Genomic DNA, 16,903 nt, shown 5'->3' on the forward strand with positions numbered 1-16,903 from the left:
TACCATCTAACGTTAGGCGTCTGCACCAAGGAGCCTACCAGCAAGTAGGCATGGTTAGGGATGGATTTGGGGTAAATTTTGGACATGGTTTGACTTAAGACGCTGGTAGACACCTACCGTAGGCATACTCATTTAGGCCAAGAAAATCATGGCCTAAATGGCAGTGCGTCTAAGGATTCACTGCCTACCAGCACCTAAGAATACTTAGGCACCACTAGGCATGATTCTATAAACGGCACCTAGTGGATGATTCACAACTATGCCAAACAGCACTTAGGAGTTGGATGTCATTTATAGAATCAAACCCTTTGTGTATGTTTGCCATGGGTTAATGTATAAGAAATGGGGTTATCTTTTTGTCAGATAGTCAATGTGTTGATTCCTTTCCTTTCTCTCTTTGCTACATGGTCAAATGTGACTGGTTAGATAGTTTGAGAAAAGTTTAAAGTTCTGCTTGGGCGCCACCATGTTGAGGACACAGGCACCTGTCATCCTCTCCACCCCAAACCCCCCCCCCCCCACTGCCGTATATGTGCGCCACTTCCCTTCCCCTATACCTCTGTAATGTTCCTGGCGCTATCACATCAGCATCGGCTCTTCCTTTGACATCACTTCCTAGACCCGCGCCTAAGAAGTGAAGCCAGAGGAAGAGCCGACGCTGGCATGACAGCAGGTTGGGGGTTGCTGCTCGTGCCAGGAACATTACAGAGGAAGGGAAGCGGTGTGCGTATGGCAGGAGGGGGCAGGGAAGGAGCGTGGAGAAGTGAAGGGTGGTGGAGAAGAGAGTGGGAGAGGGGCGGCACCACCCTGGAAGCCTCTCACCCTCACTAAACCACTGGTTCTGCTGTTCATTTGCAAGTCATTTAAATTTCTCCGTTTCTTAAATCCACTTTACGTTGTCTGCCTGTTTTCTCTTCATCTCTATTGCTATGATGTCTGTTGGTAACTGATTAGGTAGGCTTTCAAATAGGGTTTAAATGCTTGCTATTATGCACTGGTATAGTTTGCCTATTTAATTTCTTTTTTTTGGGGGGGTGGGGGGAGGGGCAAAGGATAAGGAAGTCATATTGGCTTTGAGGGGAAGAAGATCAATTTAGCATTAGTACCCATATTTGGGGATGCAGCTTCCCCATACCCACTCCACTCTAATTATGCCTTTAATTGTATGTTACTTTCCTTTTTTTTTTTTTTTTCTCTTCAGGTAGCAGAAAAAGCACAAAAGGCCCCAAGAATTGGAGTGGAACAAACCTGACATGTACCATGGTTTGGCAAGTATGCCTGCATTACGGGTCACATATGTAAATGTTCCAACTTGGTCATGAGTTATGCAGCTTTACCGTTTACATTGCTATCTATATATTTTGCTGAAAATTAAGCACATCGCTATTCATATTGTTATCTTGCAACTAATCTTTGAGTTGGAACATTTACATATGCAACGCCTCATATAGGCATACTTGCCGAAACATGGCCTGTGTCGGGTTTGTTAAAGTCTGTTCCTCTCCCATTCCTGGGGCCTTTTGTGCTTTTTCTGCTCCTGTGCATGGCTATGCTTTTGATTTCCTCTTTTCCGTTTCCTTCTTTTTCAGTCATAAAACAATATCCTTCAAGAGCGTGGGAAAGAATAGGAGAAACGGAGGACCTCCCAGGTCACTAAGCGGCAGATATATAGAAAAGAAAAGGTCCAGCTAGCTACGTCCTATTGAGCATCCTTTCAGCTACAATAAAGGCTAGAGGGTATTTTTAGTTCAGATCTCTTTATTAATTTTTAACTATAACAAAGCCAAACATCCAGATAGCTGTAACGGACGTTAGCTGACTGATTTGTATGTTTGTATCATGAGGTCTAACCTTTGCCACATCGATTGCCCTCTCAATATGCCATTTGTTTTTAAAGCTGCTGCAGATTCATACTTCTAATGTAGACATAAAATATTTCAACACACAAAATATTCCAACACACACGCATTTCTGCTAATTCAGCTGTTTTGAATGATTTATGATCAGTTTAAGAGGTAAACTCATCATGAAATAGGGTTTAAAAAATCTTGTATAAATACAGATTTGATATTGGCTACGTTTCTCGGCATGTGATGCCAGTTTCTGAATGAATCGTTAAACTTAATGGTACATATGCATGAAAAAGTATGAGCAGGGTCTATAATTTATGCTGCTTTGGAAAGGCTGCAATATCTGTTTTCTTGCAGTAGAATTCCTTATGTTGAAATCTCTTAAAGAGTTTATTGATTGAATTAAGCAATTGGCTAGGTCTGGGAGAGTTCATGGTCAATGATGTAATTAGAGAGGAGGTGCATCTATCCCACCTGCATGTGGGAAGGAGATCAGACTGACAGGTGTTCCCTCAGGGATCTCAAAGTCCCTCCGTGAGGGCCACAATCTAGTCGGGTTTTCAGGATTTCCCCAATGAATATGCATTGAAAGCAGTGCATGCACATAGATCTCATGCATATTCATTGGGGAAATCCTGAAAACCCGACTGGATTGCGGCCCTCACGGAGGGACTTTGAGATCCCTGCTTCTAAGCTGTGTTGGATTTCCCTCCAGTGGTGATGCTGTTTCAATATCAAATTGTCAATATTGAGGAGCAGGCAAGTTCTGCACTGATCCTCTTTAGAACGATGAGTCTGAGGAACCTCCTGGGAGTTGAATTCAGGAGGGGAAGGGTCTCGGTGCTAAAGAAACTGGAGCCTGAGGCAACTGATATATTCTCTCTAAAGAGGGAAGGAGACATATGGTCACTATTCAGCCTGTGATGGTAGATGTTTTTCTAAATGCTGATTTAGACCCAGATATTTAATACTAGGCAATATCTAGATACTAGCACCGACTATCTGCATCATTGGTGAGTATCGGAAGTAATTCGGTTACTACCAATGTTTAGGACCAGCACCTAGATAGGTATTCGGATGCTCCACCCCTTTGTGCATGACTTTGTGAACTGGGTAATTATAGTTGTAGCATTGCACAAGCCTAGACTTGTAAAGACGTACCTTTTAAACTATTTGCCTAATATTGAATTTTAGTGCTTTCAGTGACTGATTGGTATATCCTTTTTTTTGTGTATGTGCGTGTGTTCAATCTTTTTTTATTTATTTAGCTTAAGAGAAATGTATATGGAAACAGAAACAAGAAAACTGTACATCAGGATTGCGCTATAACAAATCCAAAATCAGGAACACAGTCACAGAGTACTCTAATTGTGCATCAATATAAGTAACCTATAACAGTCTTGGTATATTTTTTAATAGTTATCTGCTTAGTGGGGCTTTTGAGAGAGGTAATAAAATATCTGTGCTGATTTCTTCCAGATGACCTCTTAAATTGTCCAGAGGCAGGGAGAGGGGGTTGAAATTGCCGACAGTGAAGATGGTTTGAGTGGGAATATTAAACCCTTTAGAGCGCAGAAATCTCAGACTGAATATAGTACTAATTGAAGGAGAAATGCAAAATCTAATTTTAAACATCGGGTAATAAATGTGCCTTGTGGTGATGTAAACGTAGACTCCTATGTACCCATACGCCATTGGTTATATAAATGCCAGATCTGTAATTAGTAAAACTGAACTAACCAAGGATTGCACAATTCAGCATGAAACATTGCAGGGTCAATTATGTTGTGCTTTATTTTACCAACCCACAGATAATTGGTATGATGCTCAAATGGATTGTATCTCAAAATATTTGCATTGACAACACATGGTTGAGAGAATTAGGTTCACATCAATCCTTCCACAAAAATTTAAAAACCTGGCTATTTTCAAAATTTTTTTTCTAATTCTTCTTTTTAATCTACCGTAAACCGAGTTGAGCTTTATTATGTAAAGATGACCTGGTCTATAAATTCAAGGTTTAGTTTAATTTAGTTTACAACCATGGCTGGGGCTAAAAACCAGTACGCTTTTGTAAAAGGTGGGGTTAAGACATTTTATTAGACTTATTATTATATAGTTTTTTTACTCTGATTAATTAATTTTTGTCCAATTGTATATAGGATCAGGTATTATGATCTAATCATAGCAAGTTAACTTTTACTCCCCATTGGAAGGTTATGCTCAGGTTTCCTTATACATTAATAGAGATAAATTTGATGTTCAATTATGGTGTGGCATAATTAAATATCTCTTCAATTGTGGATTGATGTGGAATCTCTGATATCACCTCTTTGGAGGGTGTACAGTTTCAAGGAGTGTGGGAATTGTTTTGGGACACTTAACACTCATGGCAAGAAGCAAGATTTTGAAACTGCATTAGTTCCATTATTCATATATCTCCCATATGTTGATGGTATTCTACTTGGGGTAGGGATGGGAGGTTTATGTGATAGGAGTAAGATTTTAGTATTATAATGTGACAATATTGGCCTGAAGTTGAGAATGATGATGATGATGGGAGGAGGGAAAATCTTTAACCACCCAAGACCTAGTGAGCCTGGGGGGAGAAGGGAGTGTCAGTGGAGGAGTCCCTGGTTGGCATCTAATGTGATCCTGCTGCAGATAAAAGCTTAGGCTATCCGCAGAGAAAATCAGAGGAGGGAAAATCTTTAATCCCTTCCTGAGCCTGGAGAGAGGAGGGAGTATCGGTGGAGGAGTCCCTGGTTGTCGTCTGACGTCTTCCTGCTGCACCTGGAAACCCAGATAAAAGCTTGGTCCGGCCACAATAAGTGGCCTTCGGATGTGTGCCCATGGCCATGTGTCCAAAGAGGCAGGACATGCCTCTTCGGAGCAACTGAGGAGAGGTTGAGGGGGGAAAGAAGTGCTGTTTCTCAGACTTGAGGTATTTAAATATGCAGCCCTATGGGTAACTTTCTTATAGGTTAAAATGTGGTTGGGAATGCTCTGCTTTTGAAAGACTCCACCATTAGAGAGCTATCTAACGTAGAACTTTCCCTGAGTCCAGATCGCTGCCCATTACCTCAGCTATCTAGTTCTTCTTTGTCTTTAATTCCCCAGATGTCTTACCTACTGGTAAAAGAGGGTATGGAAGTGGGGACAATATCACAAGAGATATATGACAAAGTAGTAAGCTCCCACAAAGAACTGACTATTCCTCTTTCAGACTCTAGGCAGGTATTTCTACCTGCCGTATCGACTCTTAAAACCAGTCTCTTTTGGTGGGAATATGGGTTCTTCTCTGTTACCATCTGACAGAGGAGTTAAACTTTTTACTGTATAAGCTGCTGTGAAAAATTGGGGCCGTGTATGTGGGTGATAAATTGTTAATGGTGGTGGTTTGCGTGTTGGTGTGGTGTGATAGAGGAGTAGGAAAGGATGTATGATTTAGTTTATGTAGCCAAGAGATGCTATAAATCTATGTACCATGACTACTTTGTGTGGGCGAGTAATGCTTGTTAACATAGTTGTTCCTTGTCACAGGAGTATTTATGTATTTTGATATCCTTGGATGGAGGGTGAAAGGGAGGGTTCATAGGTCTAGGAAATTATGCTGACTGTGTAGATCAGACTTTCTTACTCACCTCTTTACTTAATAATCTAAAAGACATTGTCCAATTGCCACAATGACCCGTACAAACAGGGAAACTCAAATCAATCTCACACAGTACAACTGTTTATGAAGGGGTGTGGATTTGATATACTGCCTTCCTGTGGTACAGTCAAAGCTGTTTACATTGAGATAGCTATGCAGGTACCTTTTTTTTTTAACCTAGGGCAGTTGAGGGTTAAGTGACTTATCCAGAGTCAAAAGGAGCTGTAGTGGGAATTGAGCCCAGCTCCCCAAGGTCTCAGCCCACTTTACTAAACATTAGGCTACTCCTCCACTAGACAGTGATATAATGTACTTACAGAATCAACGTATCCAGCCAACTAGCTGGGATTTTTTTCCAGGCTCTGATTTTTCATTCATCAGTCCCTTGAGAAGCGATTAGTTTTAAATAGTTTTGAATGCTTATAATAATAATGAAAAACATTTATTTGTTCAAAATCAATTGATGGTTAACAAAATCAATACTTGCACCATACATGTGAGCAATTCCGGTAATTTGGAGTCAATCAAAAATATAGTAGATGTAAAAGGCGTTCAAAAAAACAAATCCATAGGGGGCCATTTTCAAAACTAAGTCAGATTTGGATGTATGGCGCTAGATGTCCAAAGTCAGCAGTAAGAAAATGCCTATTTTCGGAAGGCAAATCAGCATAAACCTAGAAAAAAATGTTTTGTTTTGTTTTTAAATCTTCTGTCTGGACATCCAGGTCATTGGGATGCCCAGACCACCAGGACATCTATCTTTAGACCACATTTTCAACCAGAATTTTGTCCAAGTCTCAAAATGCCCAGAACAAGACCATTTGGACATGGGAGGGGCCAGTCCTGTAATGGACTGGCCACCCAGACATGGCAACAGAGCAGTGGGGCACCTTAGAGGGCACTGCTGTGAATTTCTTTACATAAAGGGTGCCAGATAAACATCTCAGCAGAACTCATAGGTTATGGTGAGCCCCCCCCCCCAAAAAAAAAAAATAAAACCCACTATACCCACCTATATGGCAGCAGAGTAGGGTTTGGGTTTTTTTTTTTTTGGTGAGTTCACATTTTCCACCATAAATGTAGTGGTTAGAGTGGCTTATAGAACGTGCTACTCCTCTCTATGGTTCATTAACTCACGTGCACCAGGCTACTTAATGTAACCAGGGTTAAAAGTTACTTGAGTGTGAAAAACAGGGTTTAAAGAAGATTTTGAAAGGTTTTTGAAGCAGAGAGGATCTGGAATGTAAGAACTGTGGGATTTTTCCTATTTTGAGAAGTTTGGTTTGTGTATTTTTTTGTATTGGTGCAATTTTGGTATTCTGTTGCTGATCTCCTGCACAGGTTTGCTGTCCTAATGCAGAGATCAGCATCAGCTTCTTGAACATTATGTTATGTGCAAGCTTTGGACAGTCTCAAGGGTGGGTTAGACATGGACGTCTTGCAGTGATAATCAAATGTTCAGAGCACGAGATGGGTGTGGTGGAGGCATGTTATGTGCAGGCTTTGGACAGTCTCAAGGGTGGGTTAGATGTGGACGTCTTGCAGCTATAATCAAACATTTTGGAACTAGACCTGTTTTAGAAGGGTCTAAGGGCCACAAAGGTGCCCAAACTGACCAGATGACCACTGCATGCATCAAGGTAAGATACTCCCCCCTCCCCCACAGTGCTCACAGACCCCCTCACACCCACAAAGATCAGAATATAAACGTACATACCTGTCTCCAGAACATCAGCATCTAGTATAGGAAAGCCTAGTAGAGCTGCACAAAAGTGTCTTAATGTAACTCCCTCCTTCTCAGACTGAGGTAAAAAGTATCCCTCTTGAAATAAGATTTGTTTTGTAGTCGTGAACACAGGATTAAATTGATACCTTTCCCCAGGAGAAGGAGTGAATTACATAAAAAAAATAATAATGAATGTAATAATAAAATGTAATGTAACCTGGAAATAAAAAATGTCAGAGAGAATGCTTCCAACACAATTGCGGATTGCACGAGGTGTCAACGCCCGTGGCTTTGAAAGGAAAACCGGCTGCAGCCAGGAACCGGCAAGAAACACTGTTGCTGTACAGGGCAGGGAAGAGAAATGTTGCTGCTGAACAGGGAAGGGAGGGGGGAGAGAGAAATGCTGCTGCTGCACAGGCAAGGGGGGAGGCAAATGCTGCTGCTACACAGGGAAGGGGGAGAGAAATGCTGCTGCTGCACAGGCAAGAGGGGAGGCAAATACTGCTGCTACACAGGCAACGGGGGAGGCAAATACTGCTGCTGCTGCACAGGGAAGTGGTGGGGGGGGAGAGAGAAATGCTGCTGCTGTAGCACCCAATTGGGGAGACAGAGGGAAGGAGGGAGAAGGAAGACAAGGAAGAGGAACCAGAGATGCCAAGTCCATGGGAAGGAGAGAAAGGAAAGGAGATACCAGACCATGGAGGGGGAGGGAAGGAGATTGATGCCAGACCAATTAGGGTAAAGGGAGAGATGGACGGGGGAGGCATGAAGTTTCTGGAAGGGGAATAGAAAGAGAGAAGATGCCCTATAGAAGGGGCAGAGAGAGGGTAGACAGTGGATGAAAGGAAGAGCGTGACAAGAAAATGAGGAAAGCAGAAATCAGAGAAGACAAGGTAGAAAAAAATTATATTTATTTTTTTTTTCCTTTAGGAGAGATGCATCGCTGTTTCTGTGGTGTTGCATTGTATGCAGAGTCCAGCTTCTTGGTGGTTCAATTTAACCTTTGTCTACATAATTCTATTTTATCCCCCTTTTACAAAACTGTAGAAAATTTTTTAGCGCCGGCCATGGTGGTAACAGCTCTGATGCTCAGAATTCTATGAGAGTCTGAGCTGTTACCACCATGGCTAAAAACCACACTACAGTTTTGTAAAAGGGGGGGGGGGGTTAGTTTATGATGACATATTCCATACTAGGCGAAGGTGTATTCTGTGTGTTCGAAAGACATGGTTTTCTGTTAGGATTGACTGTGCAGGATTGATCTGTACTAGCCTGGCTTCTTTAGTTTTACAATGGGTGTATTAATGTTGCACTGCTCACTGCAGTATGTAAGATGCTACATTTTCCTAGGTACTCATGTGTGACGTGTGGATTGTTACTAAAAATCATGTTTTTCATACAGATGGGGGGGGTGTCAAAAAATGATGGGCCCCGGGTATCACATATGCTATGTACGCCACTGGCAGCATAAAATCTGTTTTACTACTTGTGATCTAGTAAGGTACTTGTGACCTGGATTGGCCACTGTTGGAAACAGGATACTGGGCTTGATGGACCTTTTGGTCCTTCCTAGTATGGCAATTTTTATGAATGAAATACACTGGAGACAGATTCTTATGTAATGCAAGAATAGAAAGTTCAGCATTCTGTCTCTGGTCTCCAGTGACCCAAATCCATGAATCTGAAAGTGATTTGAAATGAGTTGTTGTGGTTTTTTATTCATGCCAGTTTCTACTGGGCATCATACTGTGGTACTAGTGTGCAGTACTATGCACCACTGTTAGCAGGCTTAATAAAGATGTCAAGATTAGCATGAGCCAGGTAGCTGAATTATCCCCTCCCCTAATGTATGCCTAAGTCGGTGCAAAGTATGGGAAAATTTGCTTGGCTACTGAGTGGGCAGTACCTGTTCTGAGGTTACAAAAAGACTCCAATTTACAAGGATCACAAGCTCCAAATACAAAAGATAAAATGAAATATTCCAACTTTTAGGCATGCATGGCAACACATGAAAGTTTGGAAGGGAGACATTTGTAGGGAAATGGAGGAATATTATAATCAATCTTTTACATTTGTTAGAGTATATCATAACAGAGGCAGGTAGGAAAATTGTAGTTTTCCTTTTGAAACTATTGCCTTTTAAAACAGAAAGAGCTGGTAAAACCAATGGCATAGTAAGGGTTGAAGAGGGCCAACCGCTCCAGGAGCCATGTCAGTGGGGGTGCCGGCACCTCTCCGCCCCATCCCACATACACCATGTCACGCTTGCACCATTCCTCCCCGCACCCCATACCTCTGTGTCTTTGCTATCACAAGCAACTTCTCCTACCTGTTGCTTACACCAGCCAGGTTTCCCTCTGAATCACTTTTGGGTCATAGGGCTAGGAAGTCATGTCGGAGGGAAATCCAACACTGGCACAAGGAGCATGCCAAGGAGAAGCCACTCGCACTAGAAGATTTAGAGGTACTAGGGGCGGGGGAGGGAGAGCGCGAGTGTGGAATGGGGGGGCGGGAAGGAGGGTGCATGTGTGGAAGGATGGGGCATGGAGAGGAGAATGCGAGGGGGGGGGGAGGCACCATTGCCCCTTACTATGCCACTGGGTAAAACTGCACTGGTTTGTTGAGCAAATTCTTGGGGATTTTTCCCTCCCTGTATTTTTCTTTGATTTAATATTCTGCCATATATTATGAACCAAATATGCTGTCAAAATGAACTATTAGAATCCCATCGAATATGTGCACAACCAAAATCAAAAAGCTAAGGTGCCCTTTTACCAAGAAGCAGTAAAAAGTAGCCTCAGTGCATATCCTTAAAGAGGTCATTCCTACATGCTAAGACCATTTTTACTGCAGAGGTAAAATGGCTGACTTTTCTATTTTCTCTATTAATGGCCACTTGCTAATTTCCCTGTTAGGGGCTCATGTGCTAATGTTTATGCACTGTCTATTTTATAGCTGGTGAGGGCTCAGGTGCTAATCATTTGAATAAGGCAATGCAGCTTTGCTGATTAGCATAGACTTGCAGGGATCTCAAAGTCCCTCCTTGAGGGCCGCAATCCAGTCGGGTTTTCAGGATTTCCTCAATGAATATGCATTGAAAGCAGTGCATGCACATAGATCTCATGCATATTCATTGGGGAAATCCTGAAAACCCGACTGGATTGCGGCCCTCAAGGAGGGACTCTGAGACCCCTGGCATAGAGCATGCCTACTCTCTGCTCCCAGCGTTAAAAACGAACTTTTATTTTTTAACCATGGGTAGCACACACCAATTCTAAAATTACCTGAATGCACCCCATGGCAAGGCATTTTTAGTTTACAGCAAGCACGCATTAGTGCATACCGCAGCTTAGTAAAAGGACCCCTAAATCGGTAAAACTGTTGTTACATTTATTTATTTTTATTTTAAATATTTTTTTCCTTAGTATTTCTCAGAATTCATTCATCAGTCAAATCTTCAACTTCCTTCCCTGTGCTAATAAAGTTCTTACTTTTATTGCAGACGGTCCACCAAACTTCTGACAGGAATCGCCAGTGCCCATGACTCACAATGATGTGCAAATCATCTCCAAGATGTACTTGTAAAATTATTGGTTCTTAAATGTCTTTCACCCCAGTGCTCCAACCCAGCACTGCATTTGAGCTACAGTGGTGTGCAAAGCAGGATTAACCCTTTGGGCCCTAGTCAAAGATTCACATTGGGCTCCCCATTCAAAAATAAACTCCACAAGTGCACTCTTCACATCTGTGATTCTGACAGCAGAGGAAAACCAAGAGGAGAGCGCAGCAGGTAAGAAGCATGGCTGACCAGATCATCTTCCCCACTGGAGAAGAATGCACAGGGAAGGCCCCAGCGGGGCAGGCCATAAAGCAGCCCATTCAGAGCATCGCCGCTGCTTTAGGAGGCCTTGGAGGTTAGTCAGGTCTCACCGGGGTGGGGGGATCGCTGAATTGGTGAGTCCAATTTTCTTAGACAATGAATCGATTTGAATTGATTCACCAAAGTGAATCGGTAAATCAATTCGAATCGGCAAATCGGGCAACACTAGTATGAGCTCCTGTCTCCTCCCCTCCCCACCCCCACTTTTATTTCTGCAAGCAGTTGAGTTACCAGGACCCAAAACTACTTTGAGAACGATTGAATTAGCACCTCTGAGAGAGCTCCTCCTAAATATTTAGGTCCTAGTTTCATGCCTAGTGTTGCCTATGTCTTAATCTTGCCCTAGTGGTGTGGTGTCCTAGCATTGGTGGTGAAAGACATTTAAGAAGTAATTTTGTAAGGATATCTTGGAGATAATTTGGACATCATTATAAATTGTGGGCATCAGAGATTCTTATCCAACAGCTTGTGGATTATCTACAGTATATTAGGTCATTTTTGTTTTAAAAATTAATACAGTGGAACCTTGGTTTACAAGCATAATTTGTTCCAGAAGCATGCTCGTAAACCAAAATACTCGTATATCAAAGCGAGTTTCCCCATAGGAAATAATGGAAACTCACTTGATATGTTCCCCCCACCCATCTCCGAGGCCAGCGGCACTACTTCCCCCCCCTTGCTCGCAAAGGCTCCCCCTGCGCAAACCAGCACCCCCCGCCCAAACAACTTGAAACTTACCCCCCGTCTGGCATCGGCACGCAGCCCACAGGACGTGCCGGTGCCGCTTGAAGAACTTCCTGCCTCTGCTGGGCCTTGAGCATGCATCTGCGCATGCTCAAGGCCTTCTAATTCTTCCTCTCGCCGAGATCTCCGAGAATCTCGGCAAGAGTGAAAATTAGAAGGCCTTGCGCATGCGCAGATCCATGCTCAAGGCCTAACAGAGGCGGGAAGTTCTTCAAGCGGCACCGGCACGTCTTGTGGGCAGTGTGCCGTTGCCAGACGGGGGGGGGGGGGGGTAAGTTTCAAATTGTTCGAGCGGGGGTTGCCGGTTCGAGCAGGAGGGCCTTTGCGAGCGTGGGGGGGGAGCGATGCCAGTTCTCGGGGGAGGGGGGGTTGCTCGCAAATTGAGTCAACACTCGATTTGCGAGACAAGTTTTGCGAGAATGTTTTGCTCGTCTTGCAAAACACTCGCAAACCGAAATATGACTGTATATGAAAAATTGAACTTTTAGTGCACTGAAGGAAGTTGAAGATTTGACTGATGAAAGAATTTTGAGAGATGCTAAGGAATGTTTTGTTTATTGAAATAAGAATACGCAAGTTCCTTTTCTGTTCTGATGGTTCAAAATTATTTTTACCATTTTTGTCAAGCTGCACTAGGGGATTTTAGTGTGGCCCGGGCCAGTAATGTAACTGCTCCAATGCTCATAGAAATTCAATGAGCGTTGGAACATTTACTTTGTCAGCTTGTGTTAAAAACCTCTAGCGCAGCTTGATAAAAGGGGCCTTTAGTTTTTATTTTGTTGTGGAATTTTTTTTATTTTTTTATTTTTTTACATTTAAAAATTTTGTATTCACAAATACAAGAAAGAAAGTCAAGGTAACACCTCTAGTTAAACATAATCCCATGAATCATACTTGAACAAGCTGAACAAGTTCACATCATGGATAAAGGAAGCCCAAATTGAAAAGGAAAAACTAAAAAGAAATCTTAACTAGGGCTAAAATCTAGCACCAGTACAAATTGGACAGTTATCAATATATTTGACCTGTATTAACCCACATGTCTCTTGATCATACCCAAAATTGTTCTAATTGAGTAGAGTTCCAAACACAAAACTGCTTTCTTGATATGTAATCATTCATAGGAATCTGATTTTTCCTCACATTGTGATGGCGTTTTTGGTTTGTCAAAATGAACTAGGCATATGTAACAGTGTCATTTTTTTTATCGTGTATTTGTCGTTTACAGTGAATGTTGTAGCAATCCTGCAAGAATTTTGGGAGAATAAAGAGAAGCAGAGCGTCGTGTTCCCCAGTGAAAGGAGAGTGGTGTATGAATCTGTTCCATCCCCTGACCCTCCATTTGTGTGCTACGTTACCCTACCTGGCGGAAGCTGTTTTGGCAACTTTCAGGTAAGATACGTGAGATAGATAACGCCTATTGTTTGTCCAATTAATTCCACTTTTTGCTAAAGGACAACATTGATATACTGTATTCCTAAATGTATGTTTTCAGGCAAATCCTTTTCAGGTATTTCAGTAGGAAACCTAGTATCATTTATCAACTACACAAAAGGTTTGATTTCAAGCTTTCTGGACAAGGGGAAATGTCCATGATTGGTCCCATAATAAGGAAAATTCTGATAATATTTCAGTCTAGCTGCTTATTATCAACAGTTACATAGCTAAATTAGCCCCTATTGAAAATTTACCAAGGCTGATCAGTTAAATGAAGCCAGTCAGAAAGAAGAGAGCCCAGGGACAGAGTTTGGTTGGAAAAAGTATGGAGTCCTTTCACTAAGGTATGCTGCTGTTATTAGCGCATGCTAAATGCTGAGCAGTCCACTGTATAACTATGGGCTGTATGGCACTTAACACTCAATAATTCATTGGTGTACACTAAAGCCATATACCCCACCTTAGTTTAAAAAAAAAAAAAAAAGACACTCTAGTTAGGTAGCATTGGGCTCAATTTTCAAATCTCTTTATCCAGGTAACAGGTGCTGCTAACTGGATAAGTAATACTGAATGGGGCCAGTCCTTAATTTTCAGTGGCATTTAATGGCATTGAAAATTAGTGCAGACTGCCTCAATAGTATTTGAATACTGGGGTGGTTAAGGAGTAGATGCCTTGGTGGCATGGCAGATTTTCTGGACAGCAGAGATATTTGGTACCACTCATTGTATAACTGAAGTCAGCAAGATGCCGGCTCTGAGGGGTCCTTTTATCAAGCCGCGCTAGCGGGGTTAGCGTATCGGATATTTCATCACGCGCTAACCCCCGCGGACGGCTAAAAAACTAACGCCTGATGAATGCAGGCATTAGCAGCTAGCGCGGCAGTCGGTTTAACGTGTGATATTACGCGCGTTAAACCCCTACCACAGCTTGATAAAAGGATCCCTAAGTTCTATCTGGATAAAGTGCTGAATGTCTCCATTCTCAGGATGCTGATGGTGGTGGCCTTTATACCAGAATATTCAGCTCCAATTTCCTAGTATCAGCTGATGCTAAATATTTGGGTATATGAAGTGGCGTAGCGAGGATGAGAGGTACCTGGGATGGTGGCACCCCTCCCCTGCCCTCTTCCTAGCCCCTCCCCCCCGCCGCATGTGCACCCCTTCTCGTTCTCCGTACCTTTCACCCTTTGACATCACTTCCTAAGCGCAGGACCCGGAAGTGATGTCAGAGAGAGCGCCGATGCCGACGTGGGCAGAAATGTCGCTCACACCAGAAAAGTAAAAAAAGTATGTGGAAGGCAAGGGACGTGCGCGGCAGGGGGAGGAGGGACTCCTAGTAAGATGGCACCCGAAGCGGACTGCCCCCCTCCTCATCCATTACTACGCCACTGGGTGTATGTTTAAACACTAGCTGTGGGGTTAAAATATTATCCCAATTGATTTTAAGAACTACCGGACTAAATTTAGGCATTGTAATGGCAGCCCTAATTCTAGTCACCAAAATTTTGCCAACTAGATCTAAACTTACTTTTCAGCCACAAAACAAACAAGTGGATCTAGATGATAGTATATTTCTGACTTCTCAGCACTCAGCATGCCTTTGAAAATTCATCTTTGTAAGGAAATCTGGCACAGCATATCAAAGTCCCACATTGCATCATATTTTTGCATTCAAGCCCTCAAAAATCTTGTTAAAATGTTTTGGTATGATGCATCTAATGATCTATGTACCAGGCTTACCTACATTTTTTCCAACTATGTTAACGATGCACAGATCAGTTCTTGGAGGACTGCAAGCATGATAAAAAGCTATGCAAATTATTCTGAAAATCAGACCAGTGTTTAGCATTTGAAGGCTGATCTTCTCTCTCCCTCCCTCTCTCCCCCCCACCCCACCATAACTGCAAACTAAACTAAACTAAACTAAAACTTAGCTTTAAATACCGAGTCATCAACCAAAGGAAGCTCAACTCGGTTAACAATAATTAAAAAGGAATACTAAAAGAAAAACAACAGGAAATTGCAAAGGATTAATTTTCAAAGTGTTTAGCAAAGAAAAAAGTTTTTAAAGATTTGCGGAAGAATTGAAAAGAACCAGGGCTTCTCAAAATTAAAGGGAGTTCATTCCATAGTTGAGAAAATTTGAAAACCAAAGAATTGCTAAAGTTCTTTCCCTTTTTTTAGAAGGGAGGGAGAGTTTGAATTGTTGAATGCCTCTTGCATAGGAAAATCTATAAACATTCCATAGCAGAGGAACAAGAGGAGTAAAAATACCATATAAAATTTTGAAAGTGATGCATGCACATTTAAATTGAATCCTGAAATAAACCGGGAGCCAATGAAGGCTCAAAAGCAAAGGAGTCACATGGTCAAATTTTCTTTTTTCAAAGAACAACTTTGCAGCGGTATTCTGAATCAATTGTAATCTTTGGATTCAGATCTTTGTAATGCTGAAATAAATAGCGTTACAGTAATCTAGCCAGGATAATGTGATTGATTGAACCAGAACAGAAAAATGTCAGATGGAAAAGAGATCTAATCTTCCTCAGCATTCGTAAACTGAAAAAGCATTTCTTAACCAGAGAATTTATTTGATTCTTAAAGGTAAGAGAGGAGTCAAAGGACTCCCAATATCTTAGAGGAGAACTTGATCTATAGGGAGGCCCCAGAATCCAGAGCTATAATGAGAGGAAAGGCAGTCCAGTTTTGGGCCTAACCATAAAAGTTTGGTTTTTGCTGCATTTAGCTTCATCTGGACAGACATAGCCCAAGCTTGAAGTTTAGAAATACGGTGATTTATTTTAAAAGCTAAATTGGAAATATCCGAGTTAATCTGCCAACAAATGGCCATACTGTATGTAATTTCAGTGTGAGCTGTTATGGTTTCATCCCTTTGGTCATTGTGGCCTTGATTAAAACCTCTGTGTTAGGGACAGATAGAGAAGCAGAAAGAGGAAGCAATAAACTGAATTTGAACTGTGTGTACAGGGACTCCATGCAGCAGTACTTCTCAACCAAATCGTTTTTTTATTACTGGAAGGTAGTCGGGAATGGATCTGAACCACAAATGGCTTAAATCAGACTTTAATTTACAACCTAGAAGGCAGCTCTGTATCGCTTTGTTAATCCCCTAAAATACCCCCACTCTCTGCTAAAGCACCTCTTTAATTGTTCACAGGTTGGCGACATTATCGCTGTTTGTCTCTTCTGCTCTGAAAATTTAAGTTTTCTGGCTGGCATCCATCCATCTATTTAATTTACTGTAAATTAGTTAACTTACTGTAACCCTAGGTATCAGATTTCAAATTCTCTGCCAAGTAGAAATGTAAGAAACTATAGGCACAATCATGTGCAGATTGCTAGAACAAGTATGCTATGGGTCTCTAGTGTGTGCAAATTTCTCTCATGTGTAACTGCTGCCAAGCTTCTGCAGTTGCTCTTTTGTTGTAGGCAGGCCTGGAGCAAACCTCAGAGAGAGTTCACTGTGATGCTGAGATCTACCTCTGTGGGTTCTTTAGGGTTTCAGGTCAGAACCATTAATACTGGGAGGCTGCGGCACCTGAAATCACTTGCTCCACTCTCTCACTTCCAGTAACTCAGTCCTTGCTAGG

At 42.0% G+C, this 16,903-nt stretch overlaps 1 protein-coding gene across 2 annotated transcripts in view; it reads left to right on the plus strand.

Moving 5' to 3' along the window:
* LIX1 (limb and CNS expressed 1) overlaps window positions 1-16,903 on the plus strand; it is a 182,177-nt gene that overhangs the window by 34,213 nt on the left and 131,061 nt on the right. For both annotated transcript variants that reach the window (XM_033914140.1, XM_033914046.1), the window contains exon 2: window positions 13,084-13,247. In XM_033914140.1, coding sequence (XP_033770031.1) covers window positions 13,084-13,247 — 164 coding nt within the window. The remainder of the gene's footprint in view (window positions 1-13,083; window positions 13,248-16,903) is intronic.

Source organism: Geotrypetes seraphini, chromosome 1 (genome assembly GCF_902459505.1).
Source record: "Geotrypetes seraphini chromosome 1, aGeoSer1.1, whole genome shotgun sequence".
In the NCBI taxonomy this organism is placed as follows: Eukaryota; Metazoa; Chordata; class Amphibia; order Gymnophiona; family Dermophiidae; genus Geotrypetes; species Geotrypetes seraphini.